General features: G+C 40.9%; 1 protein-coding gene across 1 annotated transcript in view; it reads right to left on the bottom strand.

Annotated features, from left to right (window-relative positions):
• dlgap5 (discs, large (Drosophila) homolog-associated protein 5) overlaps nt 1-12,515 on the bottom strand; it is a 45,520-nt gene extending 33,005 nt beyond the window's left edge. Inside the window, exons 1-6 of the mRNA XM_072588655.1 lie at nt 12,207-12,515; nt 8,355-8,539; nt 7,349-7,459; nt 6,970-7,096; nt 1,442-1,528; nt 204-277 (exon numbers count right to left, since the gene is read on the bottom strand). Of these exons, the coding sequence (XP_072444756.1) occupies nt 204-277; nt 1,442-1,528; nt 6,970-7,096; nt 7,349-7,459; nt 8,355-8,539; nt 12,207-12,414 (792 nt within the window). The 5' untranslated portion in view covers nt 12,415-12,515. The remainder of the gene's footprint in view (nt 1-203; nt 278-1,441; nt 1,529-6,969; nt 7,097-7,348; nt 7,460-8,354; nt 8,540-12,206) is intronic.
• Between the last annotated feature and the right edge of the window lie 1,204 nt (nt 12,516-13,719).

The raw sequence follows: 13,719 nt of genomic DNA, 5'->3' as shown, positions 1-13,719 counted from the left end.
CTTTTTGGGTGGGAAAAAGAATGGCAGGCATATCATGTTCAGAGATTTCTGGGTTGGCAAATGGAGATTTTAAAATGTTCTTGCAAAATATAGAGAAACCTTAAATGTAGTAAATAAACTCCATTTAAAACGAGCAAGCATAAAAAAAATTAAACAGTTTGATGCAGAAGTAGAGACTTGTCTGCAACAGAAATAGTCCTCACCAGCTTGCAGTCAGATCTCTCTCCAGGTTTTCCCATCTTTTTGGTTTTGTTGATAGCTGCTTGAGACTCAGCAACTAAAGAAAAACAATTAGTCAGTATTCCTTCTCAGAAGATTGAGAATTTTAAGCATTGTCAACCATAATCATGTCAAAAAAGGTATCACTCAGTTTCAGTAAGTATTGAGATTTCGACATCAGTGCTTTAATATCAATTAGATGAATAAACATTAGTCAGACTTTATTCTCCAGCTGTGGCCTAAATACAAGTATGACTGGGTTATAAAGGTTGCCCTGTCAGTGGTTAGCTATGTCCAATGAAACTAGATACTTTCTTCCTACAGCAGAGCTGAAGCCAGTTAGCACCATAATTTTGTGCAATAACAAAATGGTTTTGAAAGTGTCAATTGTAATTTCTGAAGGGATCCTTTAAATCCTATGTCTAATCCTCAAGTCTTGGAGCAGAAACAAGGGGCCAAAATTGTCTATGCCTGCACCTAATTAGTCTGTGCATTTAGAAAATTCTTCCCATGATCAAGTGATGATAAAACTTCAACATATTGCAGTAAAGATCACAAAATAGCAAAACTAAAGCCCAAAGATATGTTTCCTCAATTGACAGAAGTATAATTCATTATGCAGAGAACTTTCATGCGTCGCCTCCCGAAAGATCTGGTTTAGGTGGGGCAAGGGAGGCACTTAACAGGAAAGCAAACATAGTAGCTAAACCTCAGACAGAATTCTCTGCCCTTCCATCAGTACTAGGTAGTTTAAAAAGTATGAGGTGTCAGGAAAGAAAAGCAGCAGACGCATTCGTTTGTAGTATTGTCTATCAATGTCTTGCACCGACTGTTAAACAACTTCTGATTCCATTATCCCAATGCAGCTTGAATATTAAGTAGGGAACCAAAATATTGCCCAGCCACAGAACTGAAAAGGGTCACTTGTTGAAGCAACTCAAATGGAGCAGGACAAAAAAAAAGGCAAAATTGACCTATTTCTATTTCAGCTAACACTTGCAACGCTGCAGGTTATTCAATTGCAGAACAGATCCAAGTATAGGATAGCTTAATCTGGAGTCCATTGGCAATGCTGGAACAGTACTAGAATGCTTGAATAGATCTTTGTCTCCAGTTTGGGCTTCAACCATACATTATACTCAAAGTACAGGTTCCAGATCCTGGATTTTCAGTACAATGGTTTAAACCAACCAGCTAAACCACTGCTCACTTAAAGACTTACCCTGCACAGGTTTAACAACTTTTGGAGCAGTTTTTGGTTCAAGCCGACCCCTGGTCTGTAGTGGTTTGATAGGTGCTACTTTGACATCTAGAATCCATTTTTGGAGAATGACAGAGGATTAGCTATTGAAACAACTTAGCAACAGTAAATTCACACATCATTTTGATTAAATAAAAAGTCCATAAGCTACATTCTAGAAAGTAAAGTGCATTTTCATTGAAGGACTTGCTAGCATTAAAATTCATCACACAAAAAAAAAGTTGCACATAATGCGGGAATGGAATTTGATTGACAATATGGGCAGTAATGTTAAAAAAAACGAACTTGAGTAACATTAATTCGCGTATGTCAAACCAAATTAGGTCACACTACATTACAATGTAAAATATTTATACCAAATGTTGCAATTCCCAGTTTTCTTAAAGGCTGCGAGTTAAAAATTCCAAATCAACAAAACATTAAAGTTCGATGAGGGACTTTCAAAAAAAGCTTTTAAGAGTTCTGCTGTATTATTTATAAACAGTACCGCGCCAGATTTCAGGCACATAAATATACTAGCCGGTTATAAATCTGCAGTTAGCTATTAATTGACATCAGCTGCATAAATAGAAGACATCACAATTGGAGACCTCAGTTACATTTAGTGCACTTCAGCTCTCAGTTGTTTCACAAGATACTGTTCACTTGTACCGGGGGGGAGGGGGGGGAGCTGCTTGATCCCATAATCTGATTGTCAACCTAGTCCATAATTTTTAAGCTCTTGAACTCTCATTCAAATACCTTAATCTTTGGAAGCAATTCATTCCTTATGGTCCTACACATTTTTCCAATTTCAAACTAGAGATCTCAAACTTTGTTAAGTTTTTGTTTCAGGGCAAACAATTCTAGCTTTTTCTTTTCCATACAGATGCCACTCATTCTGGTAAATTTTAGAAAATCGCTGTTGCACCCTCAAGGACCTTGAAGTGTGGTATTCAAACAAAACTTTTCAATGGAGCTTTTCTGGCTTATTCTTAAGTGTTCTGTTTTTGAGTTTGTAATCAAATAACAGACTAATTTTCTGCAACTTAGGACTTCAGTCAAACTTCAGGCCAAATCACACCACTTTTGACCTTCCCCACCCTAAAGTAACAAATTTCCTCACTTATTGTCTTGGTTCCTTTTAGTATAACCATAGTCACTCACTAAAGTTTCTAGATTTTTACTAAAACTCTTGCACTACAGTCCTTCCAGTAGTTATTGCACACCTAAAATTGTTCAGGGGACGTGGGTGCTACTGGCTCACCAGCATTTGCTGTCCATCTCTCACTGTCCTTGAGCCGAGTGGCTTGATCAGACATTTTAAAAGGGTAGTTAAGTGCCAACTCTGAGTCTGAAGTTATGTTGGCCAGATCAGGCAAGCTCAGCAGTTTTCCTTTCCCAAAGGACATTTATGAACCAGATGGGATTTCATAACAGTTGATAAATTAATAGTAATCAATTATATTGGATTTTTTAAAATTCCAGATTTCTTTTGAGTGAGATATTTGAATTTAATATCTGCCATGGTGGCTCGTCTCCAGAACTTGTGTTTCTACACTACCAGGCTAGTGACATTACCATTGTGCAAAACTTCCTGATGTCAAGGGCTATTTTAAAAATCCAAGATCATTTGAGAGCTTAGAGTTTGAATTATTGTTATTGAATTTGTGTCTTTGTGAATAAGCATTTAATGATTAACTTGCCAATATTCTGCAGACATGGCTTTTTGGAACCAGTATTAGTGTGTTTCTAGAGTGCTAATTAGAATTTGTTTACATTAAGAGACTTTTACAGAGTAAGCATTGAAGATCATTAGCCTGCATTCAATTGTAATGGTCAGGAATTGACTTTTTATTACTTAGTGAAAACATCCATAGGAAAACGCTTGGCATGCTTGTCGTTGTTCTGGTGAAAGTTGATGCACCAAACAGTTTCTTAATGGTGGTGGGAGAGAGAATAGTTAGTTCAGAACTGTTAGGAATTAGCTTATTACAGTGCAAGCCTTTTTAAATGAGAAGGTTCCAAATCAGAATACTAAAGGGGTTGTTCAAAGCTGAGAGAATCTTCATTCAGTTGTGTGAATACTCAAGGATGAAGCTATCAAGATTAGCAATCAAAAGCAACAATCAAGTTAAACACATAGATGTGACAGCAAAGACATTTTACTTGGTGCATAAGTACTGTAAAGCTATGCTGTTGATGACATATTGATATTTTTACAAAGTATTTTGACATCTTTCGAAGTGCTATATTTAAATAGTTTTTTGGTATGGAATAACATGTTTAAAACCAGATGCACACCATTGCATGCTTGTAATTCAATCGAAATACTGTTTTGTTTAGATTCCAGCCGGTGATCAGACTTGTCAATTAACATCAACTGGGATCATTATAATATAATGCGTCATGCACAATCTAACCGATAGTGTGTAAGAGCAAGATCTCAGATTTTGATCAATGCTATACAGTCCTATATCCTATCCTCACTCAAATGGAGCTAGACATCAACTTGAAACCCTAAAGGGACCGATCCACTATAACTGTGCAATTGCTTATCTGCTCTGCTGAATTAACCCCTTTTCCAAAAACCATCTAAATATTTCTGTCACTTCTGTTTATAATGAATCCCACACGTTTTATTTATTTAAACATTTAGCCACTGAGAGTTACACCTCAAGTTTCAATTTTGTTGGAACATATACTGCTGCTACTCGATCTGCCTCTTCTGTAGCCAACTACAATATTCAGACTTGTTTGTCCACAATGACAAACCTTAGTATATTGCTGAAACTAGAGAAAGTATATTATTTCCCGACTGATATGGTTATACATTTTCTCAACTTTTACAAAAAACTTTTAAACAGTAGTTCTACACTCTGGCTTCCAGCTTAATTGATTCCCACTATCCACTGCTGCAGAATCATTGGTATCAGAAAGCTTTTAATTAACCCTTAATAGGTTTCACTATTTTGGCATGTAAAACGTATTTGTTGAGGCTCTGCAAGGGTAGCCCCTTCAATTTCTCCCCAAGGAGCAGCACAAGCAAATCAGTTTTGACTTGACAGTCACCATTTAAGTGCAAGTACTTTGCATGAACACTGTAACCTTTTACTATTTGCAGAGGACCAAAGATCGGGTAGCAACGTGGAGCGAGTTTCCTTTCTTCCCCACAATAGCTACATTCAAGTTTATCAATTTCATCCAAGTTTGAACAATTTTAAAAAAGTCAATACTGTTGGTTTATTTTACACTAAAGGATAAATTTTGTTTTCAGGGCTATTTGCCAAGCACTTGAAGGAAAAGATCACCAATAGCAAAAAGGGATCAGATTCACCAAAATTCCAACTTTTATTTTACATAATTTGAACAAAAACATCAGACATGCAATAAAGCTATTTTATGAGTATCCAAATGAATTTCTGCATGGCTGATCACTTCTCTCATTGCTGTCATTATCTAAATTGCCACCACCAAGGCTTTATTTATTGAAAGGCTGTGGTATCAAAGGCTCATCAAACTAACCACTAGCCTCACAATTCAAGATGTTCTCAGTTATAAATTGCTTAATGCTTGATAGATGTATCTTGATCAATTCAATGGAACTATGATCCAACACATTCAAGTGTTAGCTTGATGCAATAGCATTCCAAAACAGTACATCAGGAGTATGAACCGTCTCTTTGATCGCTGGTACCCACTAAGATATCCTTCGGACAGACAGGTACTTCATGCCAGCTTGCAACTAACAGGCTTTCTCAACTCACTCTCCTCTTCTCACTGCTGCTTTGTCTGCACTGGAACAGCCAAGGGTTTCCAGAGAGCCCACTCTGGGTTTCAGGTCGTTGCTTTCTTTCCTTTATCAGCTTCTCATCTTTGGAGTTGAGTGGGGCTGGATTGGCAACTGAAAATGCACTACAGGGCTGTAATAGGACGGACCAGAAAAAAGTTCCTTGCTGTACAATGTCAGGTTCTCCCTCTCCCACCTTTGCTGTTTTTCCAATAATAGGTGCTATCTCCAGAGCAGCAGCAAAATAGAAAGAAAAGATGTGTTTGGAAGAACTAGCCATATAGTGTGGGAGCAATTGAAAATCTGAGTGGAGAAGAAGCCTTTCAGATTCTGTGGATTGTTTCCTTTTCTTACTGTTGAGCCCCATTTGGACAATGCGAAGGACAGAGACATATTTAAATTATGGAATTCAGAAACACAAATGTAGGAAGGTCTGTCAAATGCCAGAAAACTTTCATCACCGATTGAGACTAATGGGGAATCATTACAGTGCAAGCATTACACTTGACCTATTGGTATTGTCACCAGAGACTTAAAATGCATGAGCTCAATCTATTCTCGTGAAAAAAGGCAAACAATGTTAAGTGCTTCAATCATTGAATTTCTGTAGCACTTCATTCAGAACATGCTGTCAAGGGAATGTCAACTTCATTAAAAATGGCTAAAATATTATCTTCTGAATTCCAATTCTAGAGCCAACTGTACTTAACGTAGTGCTTTATATTCCGTTCTCCCAAGGTGAAACACTTCAATGACTGAGCTTTTAGGATCCTGAACTTAAGAGCCACCACTGCAAACAATATTATACATCTGAAGAGAAATAATTTCCTAGAGAATTATACAAAATTGGACCTCTCCCTCTGAAAGCAGATGGTAAAATATTCCATTTCAAGGACATAAAGACCATTAGGAATTGATGGGAAAGTGGAATTTGAAATACATAGATCAGCAATCATCTTTTGAATGGATGAATGGCCTATGCAAAGACATTTATTCAAGGGATCATGCAGCTTCGTGCTGAATCAATAATATTGTAGGTGTGGGAAAAAATGACTCGAAATACTTGAATCCATTTTCTTTGCAGAAAGCATGATTTAAGGAAAGAAAAAGGCTTCCTTTAATTCGACATCAGTAATTTGTAGCCAATGCCCTGAGAAGTTTTGAAGTTACATGAGGTGATACTAATATATTGATGGGGTGCAGTGAAGTAGATTTGACCCTGGGGCCTTCCTACTGGTATAAGATAGGAAAATGGAGTTGATGTGGAAGTTTGGCCATAATCTATTGTCATTGAACAAGATTTGAATGCACCTTAGATGATGGGATGGGGGTACAATTACAATGTTTAAAAGACATTTGGATAAGTACATGAATAGGCAAGGTTTGGAGGGGTATGGGCCACAGGCAGGCAGGTGGGACTAGTTTAGTTTGGGATTATGGTCGGCACAGCCTAGTTGGACCAAAGGGTCTGTTTCTGTACTGTATGATGCTATGTGCTGTATTAGATTAGTTAAACGTAATGTTCATCTTTCTTCATGTGTTTCTAGAAATCCTTATCACAACGTGCTCCAAAATCTGTAAATTTTTTTAATCTAGATTCTGTGTGAGGCAGGCTCACACAATCTCTTTGGATCCTAAATCTCCTCACCCATTCTTACCAGAAAGGACAGTAAATCCACTTCTTTAGTTTGTATTAACAATGGAAAGGATTTAAAGTTACCCTTTTTCTCCCTTGCAATGGGTACTTTTGATGCTGCAGCCTGAATGGGTCGGTGCTGACTCCTTGTTCCAGTGACCACTGTAGAGCTGCCTTTATTACTGGAGACATTACCTTTCACAGGACCAACCTGCAGCAGAACAAATAGTAAAGCAGTTTCAAAATTGGTGCTTTAACACATTCAGATCCTCACAGCTAACAAAACATCCCCACATCAGCAAGCAACATATTATTTCTTTCCCTCAAATTTTCTTTTTTGCAAAAGAATACATGTTATGCAGATATACTAGCAAAAGAAAGCCAAAGAACACCCAAGTCAACTATAATCTATTGCGGACAGAATCATTTATGCTGCTGTAGCTCTGATTTCTGAAATCCTTACCTTTGTAGGAGCTGTGAATTTGGGTACACTGGGTGCCTTTGTCAGGAGCAGTTCCTGTTTCTTAGCCATTGATCTGGTCACTCTCAAATCAGAGCTAGAAGGCACTACATTCTACAAGGATAAAGAAAATGAACAATGACAATTAGTATCTATGCTGGTACAGAACAAAAAGTAGTATCTCAAATTAAGCAATATCATCTAAGGTGCATTCAAATCTTGTTCAATGACAATAGATTATGGCCAAACTTCCACATCAACTCCATTTTCCTATCTTATATCAGTAGGAAGGCCCCAGGGTCAAATCTACTTCACTGCACCCATCAATATATTAGTATCACCTCATGTAACTTCAAAACTTCTCAGGGCATTGGCTACAAATTACTGATGTCTAATTAAAGGAAGCCCTTTTCTTTCCTTAAATCATGCTTTCTGCAAAGAAAATGGATTCAAGTATTTCGAGTCATTTTTTCCCACATCTACAATATTATTGATTCAGCACGAAGCTGCCTGATCCCTTGAATAAATGTCTTTGCATAATGAGTGGTCACCTGTGACCCAACCACTCTATCATATAAATATACAACTGCTGTTGTAATCACCCGGTTGTCATTCATCAAATCCTCTATTTTTCATCATTGACAGAAATTAAGATTTTTACATTAGATTACTTACAATGTGGAAACAGGCCCTTCAGCCCAACAAGTCCACACCGACCCGCCAAAGTGCAACCCACCCAGACCCAGACCCATTCCCCTACATTTACCCCTTCACCTAACACTACGGGCAATTTAGAATGGCCAATTCACCTAACCTGCACATTTTTGGATTGTGGGAGGAAACCGGAGCACCCGGAGGAAACCCATGCAGACATGGGGAAAATGTGCAAACTCCACACAGAGAGTCACCTGAGGCAGGAATTGAACTGGGTCTCTGGGGCTGTGAGGCAGCAGTGCTAACCACTGTTCCACCCAGATTATATTCTCACAAATCATTATAAACATTGTACCTGAGCTTTTGGTTTTATATTTTGTGACTGAAAGGGAGTTGCATCCGGTTTGTAAATGCCAACTTTGAAGACTTGTTTAGGTTTCGCACGTTCTGCCTTCAGTTTCCGCATTAGCTTCTCCTCCTTATAACGGCGTAACATCTCTAGTCGCGTGAGCTGTGATGGAACTGCTGTCTCAGAGGATTCTGCAATTGTGAAATACGATAGACATCCAAGTAATCAATTTTATGACACCACCATATCCAAATTGAGAAGACACCACCCAACACAGCAGTAATCAATGACAGTAAGGAAGTGCACACACGGAGCGATGGAAAATGAATAAATAAGACTTACTACTTTCAGAAATATCAGTTTGCCATTGAGACCAAATAGTCATGGGCACAAAATAAAAACAGATTACACTTGAACATCATTGTTAAGTCAAGTAACCTGTTTGGAGTTTAGAGAGGCTTTACAAAGTGTCTATTGAGTTAAGTTTCTGAACTCAGTCATCACTCCATCAACAAGGTTCTTACCCTTGTAGAATCAAGCTCTATCGGCATCATTTGGGTTACCACTGCCCAAAAGGTTCTGTACCAGCCAGAAATGTATTGTGACAACAAATGTATTTAGAGGCCAAGTAACTGAATTTCTAATTTCCCAAAGTCTGAATAAGGCAAAACTATGGGAATATGGTTCACAAACAAGGATGTTTTCAGCTGAAACAATACCCAAAAGGAATTACACTATCAGGCCAAAGCTGCTTGCTTGATTAGTAACCAATCCACAAATGTTTACTCCCACCAACCATTGCAGCAACACACACCTGCTCCTATCACAACACCTTCCAAACCTGGGATTATAATCAGTTGAACGAATAATGGTAACAAACTGCAAAGTTCTTCTTTAAACATCTTTACACAATATATGGTAAAAACAATGACTGCAGATGCTGAAAACCAAATACTGGATTAGTGGTGCTGGAAGAGCACAGCAGTTCAGGCAGCATCCAACGAGCAGCGAAATCGACCTTTCGGGCAAAAGCCCCTTCCTGATGAAGGGCTTTTGCCCGAAACGTCGATTTCGCTGCTCGTTGGATGCTGCCTGAACTGCTGTGCTCTTCCAGCACCACTAATCCAGTATACACAATATATGTTGTGCAGCAGTTCAAGGCAGCCCACTTCAACATCACACTCTACAGGGAAATTAGGGATGGAAATTAGGAATGCTGACCTTGCCAGCAACATCCACGTCAGAGATGTGCAACATGGAACAGACCCTTTGGTCCAACTCATCCACACTAAACAAATATTCTAAACTAATCTTGTCCCGTTTGCCAGCATTTGACCAGTATCCCTCTAAACCCTTCCTATTCAGATACCCAACCCAGATGCTTTTTAAATGTTGTAATTGTCCCTCCACCACCTCCTCTGGCAGCTCATTCCATACTTGATGTGGAGGTGCCAGTGTTGGACAGTGGGCAAAGCTAAAAGTCACATGACACCAGGGTATAGCCCAACAGGTTCATGTGGAAGTAAAAGGAGACAATCCTTTACCCAAAATTTCTTTTTCATGAAAAAGATTGTTTGACATGAAAACAATTAATGCAACTCAGATGTGACTGGGGGCATAGCCCAGCACTGGCAGGCACCAATTCCATCTCCTTGCTCATAGTAATTACAGGTGGGCCTGCTGTTCAGTACTTTTTATTAATACTATGAAAATGTCATTAAATCCATGATCCGAAAAATTCCAAAATCTGAAAGACAGCTGGTCGAGAGGGTTTTGGATAAAGGATCGTCTACCTGTACAAGCTTTCGGAGCGCTGTTCTTTAGTCCGGTAGCTAGTGGAGTAGGGTCATAGAACACAAGATTTATAGCAAATGATCATAGTGTCATACACTGATGCGATATATTGAACAAACCTAGATTGTTGTTAAGGCTTTCACCTTTTAAAATGCGTTGCAGGTTTCGATTAATTAATATGGGAAATCCCAGCACTTCTTTCAAGTTACATTCCCAAGATAACTTGATGTTTATATATTAAAAAAAAGTCAACCACATTGGTGTGGGTCTAGAGTCTCTCATAGGTCAGACCAGGTAGGGATGGCAGTTTCCTTTCCCAAAGGACATTCGTGAAGGAGATGAGTTTTCCCAACAAGTGACAATATTTTCATGGTCATCATTAGACGCTTAATTCCAGATTTGAGTGCATGTTGCTGAAAAAGCATAGGAGGTAAGGCAGCATCTGAGGGGTAGGAGAATCGACATTTTGGATAAAAACACTTAGATGCTTATTGAATTTAAATTCCACCATCTACTGCAATAGGATTTGAACCCAGGTCCCCAGGACTTTATCTGGGTTTCTGGATTAACAGTCAAGTGATAATGCCACTAAACCATCATTTCCCTGATAGGATATTGGTAAGACCCCTTCTGGAGTACCGTGCCCAGTTCTGGTCATCCAATTATAGAAAGGATAAGTTGAAGAGGATTCAGAAGATATTTACCAGGATGTTGCCAGGTATGGAAGGTTTGAATTATAAGGAGTGGCTGGGACTTTTTTTCCAGTGTTAGGGGTTGACCTTATAGGGGTTTATAAAATAATGAGCGTTATAGATAAGGTGAATGGCAGATGTATTTTCCCAACAATGAAGGATTTCAAGACGAGGGGGCACATTTTAAAAAAAAAGACATGGGGGACGATTTTTTAAAAAAGCAGATGGTGGTACATATGTGAAATGAATTTCTTGGAGAAGTGGTGAAAAAGGAATCTGGATAAGTTCATGAATAGGAAAGGTTTGGCAGGATATGAGTCAGGAACAGGCAGGCAGGACTAGTTTATGATGTGACAACCACCTGATGAAGGAGCAGTGTCTCTGAAAGCAAGTGCTTCCAAGTAAACCTGTTGGACAATAGGAGAAAGTGAAGACTGCAGATGCTGGAGATCAGAGCTGAAAATGTGTTGCTGGAAAATGTGTCACATTTCCAACACCCCAAGTCCCTCCTCCCTACCTTTTAGCTTAGCCTGCTTGGCACGCTGCCCTCATTCCTGAAGAAGGGCTCATGCCCGAAACGTCGATTCTCCTGCTCCTTGGATGCTGTTGGACAATCCCCTGGTGTTGTGTGATTTTTAATTAGGACTAGCTTGGTTGGGTATTACATTGGGCATAGACTAGTTGGACTGAAGGGTTGGCTTCAGTATGGTATAAGCAAGGTCAGAGGTCACAGGACACCAGGTTACAGTCCAACAGGTTAATTGGAAATCACAAGCTTTGGGAGCCCTGCCCATTCATCAGGTGGAGTCAAATGAAGGAGGAGCACTTGGAAAGATTGTGATTTCCAGTAAACCGGTTGGACTGTAACCTGTTGTGATGTGACTTCAAAGCTGATCCACCTCAAGCCCAACACCAGCACCTCCACATCCGAACTCCCTGTATCCCCCACATTATTCCCCAAACCCCTCCACATTTTCCCCACAACATCCCCATTCCCCCCCCCCTCCACTTCCTAACTATCCTCCCCACCCCCATCTCCTTCAGGTTGTTCCCATCTCTTCCCCCCCCCCCCATTTCCTAACTATCCTCCCCACCCCCATCTCCTTCAGGTTGTCCCCATCTCTTCCCCCCCCCCCCCCATTTCCTAACTATCCTCCCCACCCCCATCTCCTTCAGGTTGTCCCCATCTCTTTCCCCCCCCCCCATTTCCTAACTATCCTCCCCACCCCCATCTCCCTCAGGTTGTCCCCATCTTTCCCCCCCCCCCCCCCCCCCCACAGTCCCCAATCATTCTCCACCCGCCCCCACCCCTCCTCGCTCCACTACACCGCTCCCCCAATCTCCTCCTTCGCTCCGGCCTCCGGACACTCACTGGGCGGCCGCGGCTCCTCGGCCTCCCCTTCCTCCTGCAGGGCCAGCAGCGGGAGGGCGTCGAAGCGCCGGCTCTTCCGGAGCTGCCGGTCGCGGTTCTCCTTCTGGCTGCGGGCTCGGCTCCGGGCCTGCCTCACCCTGAGCGCCTCCACTCCCCGCGTCGCCGCCGCCTTGTAGCGCTCGCTGAAGCGGTTGTGCCCCAGCTCCATGATGGCGGGCCGGAGGAAGGGTCAACAGCCACAAAACACCGGGACGTTCCTGAAAGATCAAGCCGCAGCCGCGAGCCTCCAACGTTCAAAATAACCCGCGCGCCCGTTGATTGGACCAGACCCCAGCGACCGTTAAATTCGAATCTTTATTATTGTCATTTCCGATTGGCTACCCCGACGCTGTCGCCTGTGGGCAGCGTCCAATCCCATGGTGGTCTTTCACAACCCTCCATTTCCATTGGTTCGTCTCACCGGCTGCACCCAACGTCCAGTCAGAGTCCACCTACCCGTATGAGACGTCCCTTCGCTTTGGTTGCTTTGCGTGGGTGGCCGCTGGCGTAGCATCCAATCCGTTCACACCCTAAGCGGGACGCCGGCGCTCATTGGACGACCTGGTGCCGTTACGTCACGCAAGCAAAGGCGGTGTCCAAGCTAAAGGACACAGGTTCTGATTGGTCGGATTTAAGGCGGTAGATTCTAATTTCAAAGAGTCTTCTGGTAACTCAAGAGGGAAGATTGTCTCGGACATACAGAAATCCCATTGATGTGTTTATAGCTTTTCCTTCCACTTAAATTAGACTTTATATTTACATTATTAATCTTTGTCCTTAAAGGTTGTAGATTTGCTTTTCTCTCAATGATACTGGGGCAAGTACTATGGAGGCACTTTGTCCACTTGGAATGTCAGTTGGTTTATTCTTTGTTCTTGATAGTTAGATATTAATTGTAGGGTGCATATTGACTCAGAAGTATCCTTTACTCTTCAGATTGTACCGTGAAGACTCTTGCATTCACCTGAGCAGACAGACAATGGCTTTGGGTTAAAGACTGATCTGAAAGACAGCACTTTCGACAATGCCACGTTATCCACCTCATCGAACCACCACAATGCTTTCAATGTCATGTCAACCCAGATTATATTTTCAGACCCTGGGAGAGTGGCAGGAATGCACAAACCTGAACTCAGGATAAGCTTGTCAATATTCAGCAAAAGTTGTTCACAAACCTGTGACTGGGTGTCTCAGGTAATATTCTTCCATAGAATCAATTATTACTGAAAGAAATCACATTATCAAATCCATCATCTTATTGCTGCTTGAGGGATCTTGCTACATGTATTGTCACCACTTCATTTTACAAAACTGAACGATACTTACAAGTACGTAAAGTCGTTTGGGCCATCTTTGTTCATGGAACTAGAACACCTGATCACCACCTCAACTTATTTCTTGCGTGGGTGCTTTCTTGATTGCATGATCTCTTATTTCTACCACTATGCCTGGACATCCACTCCAACAGGTTGGA

The sequence above is a fragment of the Chiloscyllium punctatum genome, chromosome 18, assembly GCF_047496795.1.
Source record: "Chiloscyllium punctatum isolate Juve2018m chromosome 18, sChiPun1.3, whole genome shotgun sequence".
Taxonomy (NCBI): Eukaryota; Metazoa; Chordata; class Chondrichthyes; order Orectolobiformes; family Hemiscylliidae; genus Chiloscyllium; species Chiloscyllium punctatum.
This window is presented reverse-complemented; position numbering and strand designations above follow the sequence as displayed.